The sequence below is a fragment of the Ochotona princeps genome, chromosome 11 (genome assembly GCF_030435755.1).
Source record: "Ochotona princeps isolate mOchPri1 chromosome 11, mOchPri1.hap1, whole genome shotgun sequence".
Lineage (NCBI taxonomy): Eukaryota > Metazoa > Chordata > Mammalia > Lagomorpha > Ochotonidae > Ochotona > Ochotona princeps.
The window spans coordinates 35,673,146-35,690,628 of NC_080842.1; the positions used below are offsets into that span (position 1 = coordinate 35,673,146).

At 45.4% G+C, this 17,483-nt stretch overlaps 1 protein-coding gene across 6 annotated transcripts in view; it reads right to left on the reverse strand.

The window, feature by feature from the left end:
- Positions 1-3,571: 3,571 nt before the first annotated feature.
- PALLD (palladin, cytoskeletal associated protein) overlaps positions 3,572-17,483 on the reverse strand; it is a 396,405-nt gene continuing 382,493 nt past the window's right edge. For 5 of the 6 annotated variants that reach the window (XM_058670013.1, XM_058670012.1, XM_058670015.1 and 2 more), the window contains 6 exons: positions 13,320-13,414; positions 11,094-11,226; positions 7,737-7,944; positions 5,339-5,504; positions 4,776-4,909; positions 3,572-3,838 (listed from right to left, as the gene is read on the reverse strand). In XM_058670013.1, coding sequence (XP_058525996.1) covers positions 3,666-3,838; positions 4,776-4,909; positions 5,339-5,504; positions 7,737-7,944; positions 11,094-11,226; positions 13,320-13,414 — 909 coding nt within the window. In that variant the 3' untranslated portion in view covers positions 3,572-3,665. Of the gene's footprint in view, positions 3,839-4,577; positions 4,622-4,775; positions 4,910-5,338; positions 5,505-7,736; positions 7,945-11,093; positions 11,227-13,319; positions 13,415-17,483 lie in introns of all 6 variants that reach the window. The other variant, XM_058670014.1, reaches the window with a different exon arrangement.

Sequence of the window (17,483 nt, forward strand, 5' to 3'; positions counted from 1 at the left end):
AGAGTACCTAGGGTGTCTGGAGCACACTTTGGGAACTGTTTCTCTTGAGCTGGTCAGCCTCTCCAGCAAAGACTTTCTATGTGGAAAGCCATCAGCCCTGGCCCTGACCTCCTGTCTCCTGGCTGTCAGCATTCCGACCTCCCAAACAGGATGGAGCTGTAAAGGTCACTGCATTCCTTGGTTCTTGGCATAGTGTCCTGCGATCCGTTGTTGGTAACTCTCAGACCAGGAACCCGGGCAGCCTTTCCAGTAATCCTCTTGCATGCTGCTGTTTGTTGCCTGCATTCATAATTGAGGGAAATTTAAATTTAAGTTAGTGGCTGGTGATTTGTTTCCACTCCAAGTGTACAGGTTCTGCCAGTCCACTATTAATGAATGTACATGTTTTCTAACAATTATTTTAGTTTCCAACTATGTTAAATTGATAGTTGCTATATATATTGAGCCATGTTAAGTTTTACATGTGCTGTCCTGTAAGCTTCATAGTAAGAGGTGCCGTTTTCTCTTACAGCTGAGAGAATTGAGGCCTGGGAAGATGACGTTACTTGATGATGGATCAAGCAGGCCACATGTGATTCACCCTGGCTGGCCAATGCTAAAACCCAGGGTGTTCCCCACCAGCCCATAGAATTCGTAACACAAATAATTGTTAAAGGAACCAAGTAAAATTTTTCATTATTATATAGCAGCCTGTTGTAACTGAATAGGTAAAGTGATTGTTGCGTATCACTCATAGTCTTAGAAGCCTTTAAGAGTTCATGGAAAACATGCGTGAGCTCCTGAATTTTCCATGAACTTTTGGAGCTGCCCTTGCATAGGGGAAAATCAGGGTCCAATTGAGCATTAAAATATGTATTAGATGTTATGAGCTACCTAGCAAGGAAGAAGTTAGAGTAGAGGAAATGATGGAAAATACACAGAACTAGTTTGATTTGGATGTATCCTCCAAGTTCCCCCAGGTATCTTTTTAACATGTTACGTGCAATATGTGTTTGCTTTCGGTGGGGACTATAAATTACAGAAATGACCAGCTTTATCTCTTTGTCTGCTCCCACAGCCCCTGTGTGTGGCAGGCAACCAGAGGGCCAAATGTGTGGACCTAATGTTGTCAATGATCTGTGTATTGATGGCTCCAGGTATGAGTGTGTGTGGATAGCCATATTTTTTGTTCTAGTAGCTGTATCATTTTCCTCACTTTGAATTGATGCACCCTTTTCAGCATGGGATTGGTAGGTACTTGCATATGTATAAATACAGTTCCAGTGGCAGAGAAGTCTAAGGTGGGCTCTGACAGCTCTACCTTCTGGGGAACACAGGCCTCCCACTTAGGCACTCAAAAACAAGTTTAGGCGCTGCTTCATGTGATTCTACAGATACACTTAAGGTCTTTCAGGTGACTTTAAAATTAGGTGAACCCTTGAGACAGGGGGAGGGCCTTGGGGGGGTTCTCCTTGTGTGTTTTGAAGACCACCATGGCCTGTGGGAGCCAAGCATCAACCCTGGCAGATGAACTGAGACTTCTCTCCTACAACTGCAAGGAGCTGGGCTCTGCCCTAAGGGCCCAGGCAGGAGAGGGCTGCCGAGCTGCAGGTGGGAACGCAGCTGGCTGATGGGGACTTGAGCCTTTTCAGAGCTGAGACGGAGGACCCAGCCACCACACGCCCGGACTCCAGAACGGTGAGTCACCAATGAGTGCTGTCTGAAGCTTCCTAGTTTGGGCTAATTTACTAAACACTTTGCTTCACAAAATTGCAAGCATTGTTTGTTAAATATTTATTGATGTTAAGTCCACATTACACCAGCACAACAATCCAAAGTAGTATGATAGTACTTTTCATGATATAAATACAATGTAAAAGGTGGCAAAATAATGCTAGTTAATCCCAAACCAAGAAAGTTAGCAAGTCATATGCAGAAAAAATTTGGCAAGTAAGGTATGACATAAATTGTAATTCTACAATATATGGGTTCATGGGAGACCTTGTGGTATTTTAAATTCCGCATTAACAGTGCATGTAAGGATGGCCAAAGACACTTGCACCACGCTGCCACCCAGTGCTCCGGCCTCGAGTCATTTAAAGCTTAGTAGGTTGGTGTTCACAAAGAAGTGTAAAGCTGTACATGTGAAGTAGTAATAGGAAATACATGGGGTGGTACAGATAGAAAAACATTTAAAAAATACTACATATGAATTGAGTAGCTAAGAGCTCAATACCTTTATTATAAATAATGTAAGATATATGTGTTTTGCATAAGGAATACAGTGTTTTCATAGCAAAGTACCATTAAAGCCTCAGGTTTTATACCATTAGGTCAAATTATTTTTTCTCCTTTTAAAAATGGATTGGTTCCGACTTAAAGCCATGAAGTCTGGTCAGAGCCAGCTCACTGAGCTGACGCAGAATCGTGCGCATTCCAAAAGCAGTCTTTGCTGAGATGCTTTCACAAACTACTTAGAACCCAGCACCTTCCTAAGGCAAGGTCTCACGGCAGCAGGGAAGTGAACAGTAATTTCCACTCGCTTTTCTTGGTGCCATCGAAAAAAATGCATTATGGCACACCATTCCCTCAGAGTAGATCCCACAGGCAGTTTCTCATTTATGCCACTCTTTTCAGTCTCAGTCCATTTTCAACTTGCTCTACACGTCTAAAGTCTTCAACTGCTACACAAACCTCAGACACACTGAAATCCCCATAACACATGTGCTCCAGCCTTCCCGCTGTGCCTAGATTCCTGGACTTGGAATGCCAGTGTTTTGTCACCTACACTTTAAAGAAAACGGAAGAAAAGCCTGGTCTTTGCCACCTCTCCTGCCCCTTCTACTTTTATCAAAATGCAATATACTTAAGCTGTTAGCACTTCCCTTCATTGTCCCCCCGACTCCTTCCAAACCCGTGTTTCCTGCTGATCTGCTTGGGCCTTGGTCATTTTGGTAGGTTAGATGCCTGCCTTTCCTGGAATGGCCTATACCAGTATTACCGTTTGTTTTTTTTTTTTTCAGACTATATTATCGAAATTATCCTCTTAATATGGTTTGTAAATAGCTTTCTCCCAAGGTGGCATGAGAAGCAAATACTACACCTAGGGTACTGACCTTCTAAGAAAAGCCCTGATATGAATCTCATTTAAGGCAAGCAGTTTCTTCCTTAACTATGAAGTAGTTTGCGAAGACAAGGCATTTACTTGGATTTCTTTGTTATTTCCGTTTTCAACCTGACATTATTGCACTTGGTTCACTTGTAGATGTCTGAACACAGCACGCTTCAGAATCCTCGCAGTAGGAGTTGTGGTACAGTTGCCCCATGTTAAACTTACGTCACACTCTGAAGCTTGTAGCACCTATAGCTTGTGTTTAAAGGCACTTGTAGATAATATACATTGTGGTTTCCTTGGAACAAATGGATTTCCTTTAGCATTTTGGCATTTCAGCCGCTTTAATCACAGCAATTCCAAAAGTTTTAAGCTGGACAATAAATGTGTTTCCTGTGCAATGTGTATATTTCTATTAGCATCACCTACTTAAACGCTAAGTTTGGTATATCAAGTAAGAAAAATATTATTTTAGTGTTGTTTCATATAGTCAAAAATGCATCTCTGTCTTTTTCATAATGCAAACAGGATGGTGTTGATCGAGACTGTGTCTCCGCTGTAACCGGAACGGGGCTCACAGGTCCTCACTTTCCACCAAGCCGGGACTCAGCGTCAGGTGAGATGGGCTGGCCTCGGGCTGGAACGCTGCTCTGATGTCTAGCCCCTGGTCCGAAAGTGCTGCGTAGCGGCTGGCTGAGGGCCGGACTTTTTTGGGCTTGGTGCTCTGTGGCTGTTGATGCCACTGGGCTGCAAAGTAAAAGCAGAGTGAATTCAGATTATTCACTTTGAAGCACTTGGCTGTTTGAATATGTCAGGTGTATGTATATTCTTTGTGAATTCGCCCACAGTGGAGACATGGAAAATTAGGGTTACAGTGGCATTTTATTCATACATTGTGGATTTATCATCTTTATGGGCTAGGGGAACCATAACAAGGAAAGAAAAGCCAAGTGTAGTCTGTTTTCAAATAGTGCAGCACAGGGAATCTTTTCAGGCAGTTTGTTCCCTTTGGTAGTTACGGATGGATGTGAAAAGCAGTACAGTAACTGAAGAGACACTCATTTCCTGAGGAGCCTAAAGTCTACTTGGTAAGGAATTTGAAGTTGGTTCTGGCTGTGAGCGCATCATACCATACTACTATACAAAAACAGTTTTAATTTTGGATACATGAACACAAATACCCATTCACAAACATACTGCTGAGCTATTTTCACGTATTCAAGAAAAGCACTGAACCACAAAAATTCACATTCCAGGCTCAATGGTACACACATTTAGAGTGCATTAGGACACTATGCTAAGATTATAATGTAGGAAGAAATGTTAAGAGTCAGTCTCTACAGCACACAGTCATAGAAAATGAAAACCACAGGGTTAGGCCCTTGCCTACTGTTAACTCCTAATGAAGCCACAACTGTCTTGGCAAAGTGAAAGAAACCAGCATGCATGCAGGTTTTGCTAATAATTCAAAATTCCCGAGTGATACTTGGTATTGTGCTCCTGGTCAGGTTCACTATTAATGTCGAGAAACTATAAATAGAAAAAGAAAGCAATATGAATTTTTTTTAGGCAAAAAAGGCAGGTAAAACACTATGGTTGTTTCTAAGATGATTTGCTGAACAGTGTCTGAATTGGTCCTGGATCAGTGAGTGGCCGTGACACGGTGAGACGGGGCGGTACTCACTGTAAACGTCCAGCCTGGCAGTGCAGGACACGATGCCGGCCTCGTTCTTGGCGGACACGGTATACCAGCCGGCGTCCTCCTTTGTGGCTCCCTGAATGAGCAGGCAGATGTAGCCGTAGTTGTCCTGGTGCATGCTGGAAGCAAAGATAAAATCATTAGGGCTCTAAATTTCCCCAAAGTGGCTTCAGACACGAAGCATCCTGTTTAATGAGGGCATTAGACACATGCAAGCAGCAGATAATGGGGTTGTGCTTATTCTGGAGGGAGTACGGTCCCCAGTACAGCTAATGGGCAAGGAGCACAGGTGGGTGGCTGAATCAGTGTGCACACTTCCTGCCCCGCCGAGGGTCGGCCTCCACAAAGACCACTGAATAGGCTCTCGCCACGGACGCTAGAGGACCAGCTCTTCTTTCTCATGTGGTGAAGTTTTGTTTTTTAATGAAGAATGTGCCTCACCACATGCCATGACGGCCTCCATGTGAAAGCTTACTCCATCCCTGGAGAGGAGGGTCATGGTGTGGCTGGTGCCTTGTAGAGACTGCCAGATCCCCCAGTGGCCTCACCTCACTCGGTCAGTGCTGTGTGTGAGTGACTCATTCTCTTTCTTCCAGAATATCTGGGGCGGTGGCACTCCTGAAACACGACATTCCAGCCGTACCGGGTACCCATCAGCGACTCCTGTGTTCTGCAGCTTCTCCAGAAACACAGGGGGTTTGTGCGCTTCTTTAGCTGCAACGAGATGAATTCCCTGTCAACGATGGAGTGGGTACTCACCAAAGAATTCAGAAACCCAGCATGCTGTGCTCTTTAAGGCCATTTTCACGTCGGGTGGTAAGAGGCTGTCTCCAACTTAAGTCTTTCACCAAGCAAAGGTTCATTTGCTTCATTCCCCTGAGTCTTTCCTCAATTAAATTAGGTCTGACAGGCCCCCACAGTGCACTGGCCATCTGCCACATGGAATGCCTGTCGCCATCACTTCAGCTTCCCTCCTGAACTGCACTCACAGCTTTTACCAACTGCTGCCACCTAGTGACGGGACCTTGACAGTGCTTCTGGGTTAGCTGCCCGAGACAGCACAGGATTTCAGGGGAAGCAGCTCTAACATTAGCAGCCTTAAAAGAGGTCCCTTTAAATTAGAAATATGTATCCTATAAGTTACAAATTCTCCTTACTGTCTTTTTTAACACTATAAAAAAAGACGACTTTATGACTTGGTCTGAAAATTGCTAATAACACTGAAAGAAAGTTACCATCCAGTGGGAAATAGCTTTCTTGTCTCAGTGCTGAAAATGTCAGGGATAAGGTCTTCTTTTCTTCTGGGCTACCAGTGATGAACTTGAGGATATGTGTCTGTCTCCACCACCAGTGCCTCATTAAGACACAAAAGAGCATTTCTGTCCATTCTGGATGTTGCCAGCTGCTTTGCTATGCATGTTTACGCTTCTAGGCTTAAGGTCTTGCGTTAGAGGATTGTATCTATTGAATCTTGCATGATAACTTACTTGCAAGGCAGATTTACGTGAGATTCATTTTCCAGTTCCTGTGATGGCTAAGGCCAGGAAGGAGCTGGGCTGTCCCCTGTGCTGGCAGGTAGCCAGTCGCTCGACCTACCACAGCTACCTCTCAGTGCATGCTTTAGCAGGGAGCTGGATTGGAGGTAGAACAGCCTCTCCTAGAGGGTAGAGGCACCGCAATGCATGCCACATGATTACCTGACCAAGGCTAATTTAGGGGGAAGTAAAGTGAGGTTCATCTCATCCTATCTGAAAAGATGACAGCGGTTAAAACACACTTTAATGTCAGAGAAACGCACATTCCATTTTGAGGCACTGCATAACCAGGAGCCTGGTTATGCACATTTTATCTAAAGTCCTTATCCAAAGGCCATGGAGGCTCCATCTTACATGTGGGGAAGCTGAGGTGTCTGTCAGTTGCGAAGGTCGGCTAACATGCTTGTTCTAGGCCCTGCACACTGAGCTGTTGCTGGAAGTGCTAATGGAGGCACACCGAGATACCTCTGTCCCTTGGCCTCTCGTGGGGCCTGAAGGACGGGGTGATCAACCAACGCATCTAATAGAACAGCTTTAGTGTGCGGTCGAAGGAATGAAGTCAGCCCTGCTCCCTGGGAATATGGAATACATTGCACAAAACATTAAAAGCATGGATATCTTGCAGCACCACAATCCACATTTCAACCATACTGTTGTAGAGATCTCTAGGGGCCATGATCTGGACTGGGCCCCTTGCTGGTGCCACCCACAGGGGAATCTCAGGTATAGTTCCTGCTTTGGCCTAGACCAGCCCTAGCTGTTGCAGCTGTTTAGGGACTGAATCAGGGGATGGAGGATCTCTTTGAAAAACAAGAGGGAGGGAGGGACAGATACTTTGAAAATAAAGAATTTGTTGGGACCAGTGTTGTGCTGTGGCTGGTTACTAGATGTTGGTTCAAGTCTCAGCTGCTTCGCTTTTGATCTAGCACCTTCCTGCTTGGGCCCCTGTGCCCACTGGCGAGACCTGAAAAAAGCTCTTGGCTTCAGACAAGCCCAGCTTCTGCAGCCACTTTGGGAATGAACCAGCAAATGGAAAATTTCTCTCTTCTTTGTGATTCTGCCTCTCAAAAATAAAATCTTTTAAAAAATAACCTGATGTGTAGCAACTACTTTAATTCAGGGAGTCGCGCTGCCCTCAATATTTCCCTTTATGACACAGGGAGTAGAGCCAGGCAGCTGCTAAAATTGTTTTCTGCCTTGGCCAGGCTGGTGGAAAAAGGGAAGATAAACAAAAATGGCTGCAGTAAGAGCAGAACAGTTTGTGTGTATGCTAAGTCTTATATCCCCACCAGCTATTTTGGTGGCAGCATCTAATTTTTCCCCAGCAGTATGATCTGTGTTCCATATTGACTAACACAGAGCGTGTTTCCATTGGTAAACATGCAGAGAGAAAGCAATCAGAGAAGCCTACCAGCAACCACAAGCTCCAGGCTGAAGGAGTTCTGCCCTGCTCGGTTGGTGGCTATGCAGGTGTAGATGCCGGCGTCCCGCGCCGTGACGGGCTCTATGATCAGAGAGTGCACCCCGTTCTCACGCACCAGCATCTTGTGAGCGCTGTCAGGACGGATAGGCTTCCCGTCAAGTTGCCAGCTCAGGTCTGGAGTTGGCAACCCGCTGACCTAGGGCAGAAGGCAAAGGCGTGTAAGGTCTCTGATGTTAGAACAGAGTGCAGCCACTGCCAGCAAAGGACCCAGCAGAGCTCGACCTCTGGCAGGACCAGGGATGCCTTAGGATCTTTGGTTACGCTTTGGCTTAGGGCCTTGCCCCGGCTCCCTCGCACACAGAACAACCCCGAGACCGCTGAAACGAAGATGACTAAATCCCGTCCTCGTTTTACCTCACCCAATGCTATAAAGATTCCCGGGATGCTGTCAGCACTAGGCTAGGCTCTGAAATCCTTGGACCACAGGTAACATCACACACACACACACACACACACACACACACACAGCTGGCATTTACACGCTACAAAGCAGCTCATCCAGGGGCAGCCATTGCCATGGAGACATCAGTCACTGCATCCATCCACACAGAGGATTATTGTTATTTTATAATCCTTGAAATGGAGTAAGAGCAATATGAAATTACCCAGAAAGCCATCTCAGCAAAATTAGCATTACAATGGAAACACCATAAAACTTCGAGAACGTAGCAGTTGTGTCAAGCAGAGATGCGATAACAGTATACTGAAGTGCTCACGGCCAAGTGCTGTGAAGGGAGGGACTGGACGGCTGATGACCAGCTGCCAGCCTTCTAGTTCTGCCCATGATTTGGAATGTGAGGAAGCCACCCAGCCCGCTCTCTTCAGCTTTACTAGTGGGAAATGATATGCAAAATAATAATAATAAAAAATCAGGCTGCAAAACAGCTCAAGAACCATCTTTGCCAAAATTAGCCAGAGAACTCACAAGTTCCACTCCTGCTGTGATATGTGTTCACTTACAGCTACAACAAAGTGCCTCCCACACAGAGCAGCAAATGTCGGAGAACATAATGTCAATCTACATTACTGGTTAAAGGAGGAGAGACTCTGGAAACAGCTGGGTCTTTGATCCCAGGGACAGGCCACCCCCTACTCACTGCCTGCTGGGAGGGGAAGTGGACGTGGGGTCAGGTTCCAGGCTTTCCCCAAGTTGATAAATGAAGTGGCACTACCATGTGACTAAGGTAGAGCCCAGGCAGGTCGGGCCTTGTGCTGCTGGAGGCTGTGGTGTGTCTACAGGCAGAGAGGCCCAGCATACTCACTGCCAAAGTCATAGTGGAGTTGTTGAGTGCATGCAAAGGGAAATGACCAGTGCTGGCTGCAGTTTCCTGGGTGAGGCAGCAGAGCAGGCATGAATCCTGAGGACTGAGGGTGGCAGTGTAGAGCAGGTTTGAACAGGTGATGCGCTCCGTGTGCAAGGAGGTGGGATTGGCGGGCAGAGGGTCCTTGCTCCTGTAATGAGTTAATACCCACCCAAGGGGAGCTGGCATGTGGGACTGCACTGCAGGGCTTCAAGGAGGAAAGTGAGCTAGGGTCCCAGGATTTGGCTTAGGCTCCAGAATGTTCCTGTCATCCCAAAGCTTAGCTGTCATCCAGGTCAGATCATCACATCATGAACTCAACAGGAAAACATGATCCTTTTGAATTCAGTACTTCGTGATAAGAATAGGGATTCCAAAGCCAGGATTGTGTCCCTGGGCAGTGAAATGACAGTACTGTAGTTTCCTCAGGAGGGTGAGAAATGAGAAAATGGTATGGTGGCTCTGCACTCCTTGTTTAGATGTGCTCTGTCATCATTTTTAATATTTAACAGAAGCCCAGGGGGTAGACATTGGTGTACTGGTTGAGGCAGTGCCCTGGGCCGGCATGCTGTGCTGCAGCCTGCCTGCTAACGCACACCCCGGGAGGCAGTGCCCCCTGCTCGGGGCCCTCGGACCTGGCTCTGGGTGCTGCGCCAGCTGCATCCACAGCCGGCTACTGCAGACATTTGCAGGGAGGAACTAGCAGATGGGAGATCTGTCTGCCTTGCAAACGAAACAGAATCTTTCAGTCTACTTCAGATTTGTTATTTTACTACTACATAGCTCAGTATACATTTTTTTTTTAAATGCAGATTTTTCTTACATAATTACAATTCTTATTATCATCTTAAAAACATAAAATAGGCTGCAGCTTATCCAGGGAACTCAATGTCACGGGGGTCTGCATCATTTCTGCTAAACGTTGATCAGAATTTTATGTGGGTTTTTTTTTTTTTTGACCAATGTCTCTTCTACCCCCTAGCCTCTGGTGGCCACCCTTGTGCTGTCTGCTTCTGTAAGTTCAGCTTCATCAGCTCCTACTGCACGATTTACCTTTTACTTAACACAATGCTCTCCAGGTCCATGTATACTGTCCCGAAACGTCTTTTCAGGGCTGAGTTGTGTTTGCTCTATATGCCGTCTACTGATAGACTCAGGGACCCTGGGTGGAAAGCACATCTTGGCTGCGAAAGAACACGGAAGTGCAGACATGTCTGACGTTCCTCCTGTTTTCTTAGGATATACAGCCAGCAATGGGGGTGCTGGTTCACATGATAGTTCTTTAGGTTTTCAAGACTGAAAACGCAATGAAATACATAGAAACTCAATGTAATCCTTACTTTAAAGAGAAGTATTCTATGAAAGAAAATATCTTGTTAGAAATACATTTATTCTATGTATTTCTAGATGTTCACATCAACTTTTAACTTGCCCTAATCCTCTATTTGTGTTCTGTAATTCCACAGTGAACCAGCAGAGGGAGCGCAATTTTTTTAAACCATTCCTTTAGAAGCAAAACTATCATTAAGCAATGGGGCAAAAAAATAAGACCAACAGAATTTTTGCCTTCAGACATCTTTGAAAATTTGATAAAAACTGTGTCACATACAATTTTGTGTATCAGCGTATGAAGCCTACTCAGGGACTCTGGTTGAGGACTCCTGCTGTGAGGCAGGAGGGAGGATGGCACTTGGGTGTCTGCACATGACGGAGGGCAAGCAGAGCAGATGAGTGGAACAGCATGTCCACGGCAAAAGCGTCAAGAGCAACCAGCGATCAGAACATAAAGAAGATATAGCCCAAGAAGTGTTTCAATGTGGAAAACCACCACCCAGTGACTTTCTGGAGTATGGTACATAGAAAACATGGTTAGTATAAATTTTTTAAAAAGCATGTTTCACATTTTCCTCCAGCAGGACCACAGAGAAAAGGCAGTGATGGGAGAAGTGGGGTAGAGGGTTGGTGGGCAGCGGCACGATCTTACCTTGCAATCCATTCTGCAGAGTTTGCCCTCTTGAATGGTCAGGTCACCAGGAGCTTGCAAGAAATGAGGTCTGAAGAATCGCTCCTGAATCGGTTCGTTCTCGTCCCCGCTGTCCCTGGACCGAGAGCGAGGCCTTAGAACAAGATGGAGGGCAGACAGGCAGTGTTACTGCTTGGCTTTAGTCTCAGCTTTTCTTATGAAACATGGATGATAATGAGAAAACTTCAGAAAGCTCATGGAAATGGAATTAAGGTTTTTATTGTGGCACAGTTTTGAAATCCATGCGTCATGTTTTCATATTACTATTCATGAATACGTAGAAGATCCTTCGTACGCATGAACTTGAAGATGTTTTGCATCAAAGTGACTGGTAACTGCACGGTCTAAGAGCTTTATGCAGTATCCGGTAGAACTCCTTACCTGTCACCTACCCCCAAGCAAAATCTCAGAAAAGCGAAATCTGACTAAAGGTGGGTTTTTATGACAGCCTGCTGCTAACTGCAGTCGAATGTAAAGGCAGACACGGAACTGAGAGGTGTAGCACATATTAGCATACTTGTTCCTCAGTGTTTGGGAAGCTTTATGAAACGCAGTTCCAACCGCTACTCATTTATTAAGGAATCTTTGGTTTGAAAAGAAATTATTATTAACTTTCCATTGTGGCTTTCATTTTGTAGATTAAAAGTTTTTATTTTATAAAAGTGCAATATATTTTTAATCAAAATTCCTTTTCATATTAACCGGGCAAATAGCTTTTCTAGTCAACTTCACTTTTGTCTTAGCTATTCATGTTCCTTAGGGCATTATTTTTTTATTTAAAATAAGATTATGCAAATCTCTTAGCTGAATGCATGTCTCATTTTTATGTTGCTAGAGGAACCTTTAAGAGGAATAATTTGAAAATAATTGCAAGAAAGACTCAAGAGGAGGAGGTAGAATATAAATTGTGTCAGTAATCACTGGAAGACAAGTTTAAAAACACTTAATTAGCAAAAGTGAGACTTGGACCAGAGAAAGATTAGTGTATCAGGCTAATGCTTCAGCTTTTTAAAGCAAGTACATATCTACCCTTCTGCATAGAAATCCAATTTATGAGAAAAATTCTTCCAACTACCCACTGACATAAGGAAAAATTTAAATGTACTGAAGACCACAAGACGAGCAGAAGAGACTAATCCAAGACACATGGATCACTGGCTGAGCGTGAGATGTTTCCAGCCACGAACACAGGCCTGAGCTCCCAGGACCAGACCCTGCCACATCACAGTGTGTCCACGCTGAGGCAGCGGGCTGTGCGGAGTACCACCCCAATGACACACATGGAACATTTCCACTCGGTCTCTGAGCCTAACGTGTCCTCACTGAAGGAGTCTACGTGGACAGCCTGTGTAGGCTTTGCAGTCAGGAGTACCTGTAAAATACCTCAACAGGAATCCCAGTGGACAGGCTGATGGATTTAAGTGTGTTCTTTGTTAAGGGCGAATACTCTGTCTTCCTAAGAAGCAATGCCCTTTGCCCAGCCTTGTCTGTCATCATTCCATAAGCATTCTTGCATAGGCTCAGGGCTAACAGACACAAAACATAGTCTGTTATTAGCAGATATTTAAACATTTGAAAACAGGACTAATCTCACAAGATTCATAATGTAGGGTCTGATGTTGTGGTGCAGTTTCTGCTTGTGACACCAACAACCCATAAGGGTGCCTGCCTTTCAGATGAGGAAATCTTTTTAAAAAAAATTATGGCCTAATGGTTTTATGTTTGGACCTAAGCAGTTGGGCAGTGAACACCAAGAAATAAACTATTCTGTTGTTTCCCGGCCTTTTGGCTCAGATCAAGTGTAGAAATGAACTATTTCAAGAAATGTGCTTACAGGAGCTGATGCCATCAGCTCACATGCTTAGAGAAGCATGGTTTCAAGCTTGGAATCCTACTGGCGAACATTTCTGTGCATATGTGCCACAGTCAGCAGTAGCTGCATCTGGATTTCTCGGTATGGAAAACGTGCCCGAGGTAACGCATTCATGCTGATGCATCTCACAGGGCTTAAGCACACCTTGGCAAATGTCTGTTTCCTTTCCCTTTCTTGGTGTGAATGGCATAGTATAATTATCGAGGAGCCACACCAAATTCATACTCCCATTCCAATTTCTTCTTGGGCTGGCTTCTATGATTCTAATAAACAATTGGATAATGATAAAAGCACAGTAACAGAATCTACAGTACCTTCTGACATGAGGATGGCCTGAGGGGGAGCGGGGACTGCGGCCTCTTTGGCTGACTGCCTGGACCATCAGCCGGCCGGTGCAGCTGATGCGGCCCTGTGGAGACACCAGAAGGAGGGGTTATTTACTTAGGTAAAACTATTACCCACTGAACAGAGTCTTGTCTTTTGGCCATTCTCCAACAGGTTACTATTTCCTAGCCAGCCAGTGTGCCATTAGCCATGACCCCGGCTCAGCTCAGGTCCTTAGGCTTTCCTGTTATACCCACAACAGGATTTAACGTGAGAGCCCTGCAGTGGACTTTATCCACAAAGATCTTCCTGACATCAGAAGTTGAGCTGTGAAATAGGGCAGGACTGTGTTATTTTTTCTGGGGACTAGTCCATTGCCATTCAGGTTGTTGCCACTCCTGATATCAGGATAGATGCTTTTTCTGTCAGATTGCTTTGGTGCTTGTTTCACAATGGGACACAGTCACACAGCAAGGGAGATGTCAGCAGGATGAGACAAGCCATGGGTAAGACAAGAGCATGGGACGATGGGGGGAGCTTCAGGATCATGTGGCACCATGCCTTCCTGACATGAATGTATTGGAGATTGAAGCAGTGAACTCTGTAACGTGTGGGGGCCTGTGATTAGGGCCTCTGCAGGAAGCTGTCTGTGCGTGTTTAAGTTTGCCAGGTGACAGTTTGAGAGCCGTCATCGTAAGGCACAACCAGGAGATCAGAGGACGCGATCAGCCACACATGGTTACTGCCTTTTGTTTCAGCTCCTTATTTTGCCTTTCTCTAGAACTAGCAGAGTAGCAGGATAGATGATTTTCTCCTTTACTTTCTCTTTCCCTTTCCTGAAGAATGAGCATCTACATTTCAAAATTCTGATGAGGACCAAAAAGTAACAGCAGGTGAGGAAATATGAGGAGCAGGTTTCTCCTGAATGAGTCACCCTGGTGGAGTGTAGCTTAGGGTGGAGAGCAGCCTACACTTGAAATTCTACCGCTGGCTCTCACTGTCCTTCCATGTTGGCTGCCAATGCTGAGAAGTAGCAGAAGCAGAAGGGTCCACATGTGTTGAAATCTGTATTCCAGCTGAGGGTGGGCGAAGCAGGGCTGGGGCTGGGTGGAGGGTGTTTGTGCAGAGAGAAAAGGCCTCACAGCAGGATTCAGTGAAGGACCCGGATCTAGTCCTAAAGCCCAATAGACCCACAGGAGTGGACGGGACCAGGAGCCTTCATCACTGCCCCACGGAAAGGCATTCATGAGGGTCCCAGCATCACCCATCCCGTGTCACCAGGGATGTGGCTCATCTGGGCACAGTGTTGAGAACACCATGAAGGAGGCGCAGAAGTAGGATGTTACTTCTCACCTCGAGTAACTGGGCCAGAGCTTGGAACACATGCCACACATTCACTCACACTGAGCTCTCAGCAAACAGAACGGGCCCCAAACCAGCTTGAAATCTAACCATCATGTTCTCTCAGGACCGACTGACCCATGTTCGACTGCTGTTCATGTGGAACCCTATAACCATTATTTTCATTTCACCCCTCTAGCACTGGACATGCTATGGAAAATCTAGCTGTGACTTGCTTAAATGAGCCTTATTATAAATTATCCAAACATGCATTCTACTACTAGAGGTTTTCACAACACACAAAACCCAGGATTCTTTTCAGATGCTAAGAGCAAGGAAGTTGATGCCTCATTTTACAAATGGCTTCCAGCTGTACTAGTGTGATGTGCCCTCTGACTCCCTTATTATCTGCTCTGCTGATCGGTGGTAGAACGCATACAGTTTGCATTCATCTTTTCTGGTGGTATGAAACCCAGACAAGTCACAGGAGAAGCTAATACTGATCCATTCCGTGGTTAGAAGAAGAGGTAAGAAGAAAATCCAGACTTTAAACTTGATATTGGATAAGCAGATAAGGGCTGACAAAAGAAACTCTCTAACTTGGGTTTGAGTTTTGACTTCCCTATCTCCAGGCCAGACACTGAACTGGCTCAAGCCTTTGCCTCTTCAGTAACAACAGAAGTGCTGTGTATTTCTCATCAGGCTAACAGAACCTCACGGAGCCTTTCAAGCATCAGGTGGAACATGCTGTCACATACAGAGCTCACTGGAGCTGCAGCTATTGTGCTGGGAGTCCGCGAGGCTCACAGGCCAAGGACGTGCAGCAGGCTGACTAGCCCCGAGAAAAAGCTCCAAGTGAATAGACCAAAGCCTGCCCTCGGCTCTCCGTGCCATTCCTTCCAATATCCCTTCCAACCAACAGCTCGGCTGCCCCTTAGCGCTCACAGACCCAGACTTCTGCACACACCCTGCCAGTGAGCTTTCCGGGCCCGTCCTCAGTTCTGGGTCTAACAGTCAGCGACTTCAGGCAGGGAACTTCACTTCTCTGGCCAGGTTTCCTCATCAGGAGGAGGCCAATGAGATCTTAAGCAGATTAAACAGGTCAACCTAGCACTGTGTGTGACTCATGCCAAATGCTTCAAATGTTTATCACAACCTGAATACCAGGCATCCCTTAGAACTGTTTTGCTAAACATTGAGATTTTGTTTTGCATATATAATCAGGTTTTCTTTTTCTTGGTATTAGAATGCAACTTACTTCAAAGGAAGACCAAAATATTTATAGCATGAGAAGCCTCATCTGCAGGAAGTACATGAACCTCTTTTACTCTAGCTGGTACCCGCATGGAGCCAGGGACATTGTTACTGGATGCACGTGTCTGCGGTGCTGCGTGTGAGGCCTCAGGTGGAAGTTGCCCTCTCTCCTCTGTGCCAAGCATTAGCCTGCACTTAGGATAAGCTGCCCCCCAACAGCCATGAAGTAGGGTACACAGTTGGGCATTTGGCTCTGCAGGGATGTCATGTTTCTATGCTGTTTTCCCTGCTACTGCTTAAACCACAAACGCAAATGTTGCCCTGGAATAGTTCACTAGCCTTCAAAATGGAATTTGTTCTCATTTGCTCTTTTCATGCGTACACCAGCCTTTGCTTCTGAACATGAAGTGGGGAGGCATAGTCTTAGCATGGCCAGGTACATTTAGAGAACAGCCACATTAAAGATTTCTATAAAATTTTGGCATTAGGTCTGAAAAAGACTAAAAAGAACTTAGCAGTCTGACATGATGCCACCAAGGTACAGAACAGCAAAGTTCAGGCTTTTAAATTGGAACCTCTTATTTATAAGATTGCATTCAATTCATGCTAAATAATCTCATCACTGTAATACACCAGTTAACCCCAGCAATCGTATCAGGCAGTACTGTGGTGGCCTTTGCTTTCATTGTTTTTCTCATTCCTGCCTGCTTCACGAATGACACATGAAACAACAATGGAAATGAATGCGGAAAGTTAATCTCGCAGTCAGCCAGGAATCCATAGAATGAGGCTGAAACCAAACCTGATCAGTTTGGTACTTCTCTGTGCCAGAAAAACCCAGAGTTAAATTTAAAGCTTATAGAACAAATAACAAGCTGAATTCTTCAAGTGATCCTAACACATGCAGCTTGTACAGATTATAAAATGTAACTTGTGGCACACAGGTCTTTATAAATGCTTGCCACATGTATACATAATGTTGTTTGAGCAGACATCAAACTGCACAACAGCCGTTCCAAACTTCAAGTGCAACACTAGTAACTTAGCAACACAACAAAATAGAGTAAAACATGCGTGTTTAGATTTAGTCGTGTCTTACAGATAGGATTAGCATCTAAAGTTAAGCACGTTGGCAACTCAGTTTGGCATTAGGTTTGCTGCAGACCTGTGCCATCCCTCACCCCGTGCTGCAGTCTGGGCTGGACTCGGTCTCTCCTGAATTGCTCCAGCTGCAGACTTGCTGCAGGTGACGTGCAATTTGGCGGATGCAGAGAGCTGTGTGTTCCAGCCCTGGTGGAACTTGGACGTCATCAACCACATCTAGCCTGCTCCCAACTCCCGGAAGGTCAGCGCAGGTGGAAAAAGACCACATTCTGGAAAATACTCTGCTGGACCTTAGGGTTTTCTCCTTCCCCGTTCTCCACCCTTCTCTTGGCTGCTTTTGGTAACTATTTTGCACTGCTCAGGAAGTCCTGCGGTCTGTGTTCCATTACTGGACTGGGTTTTCCACCCCAGCGTTTGCCTCTTCCCCTTGGTCATTTCACATCATATAGGCTACA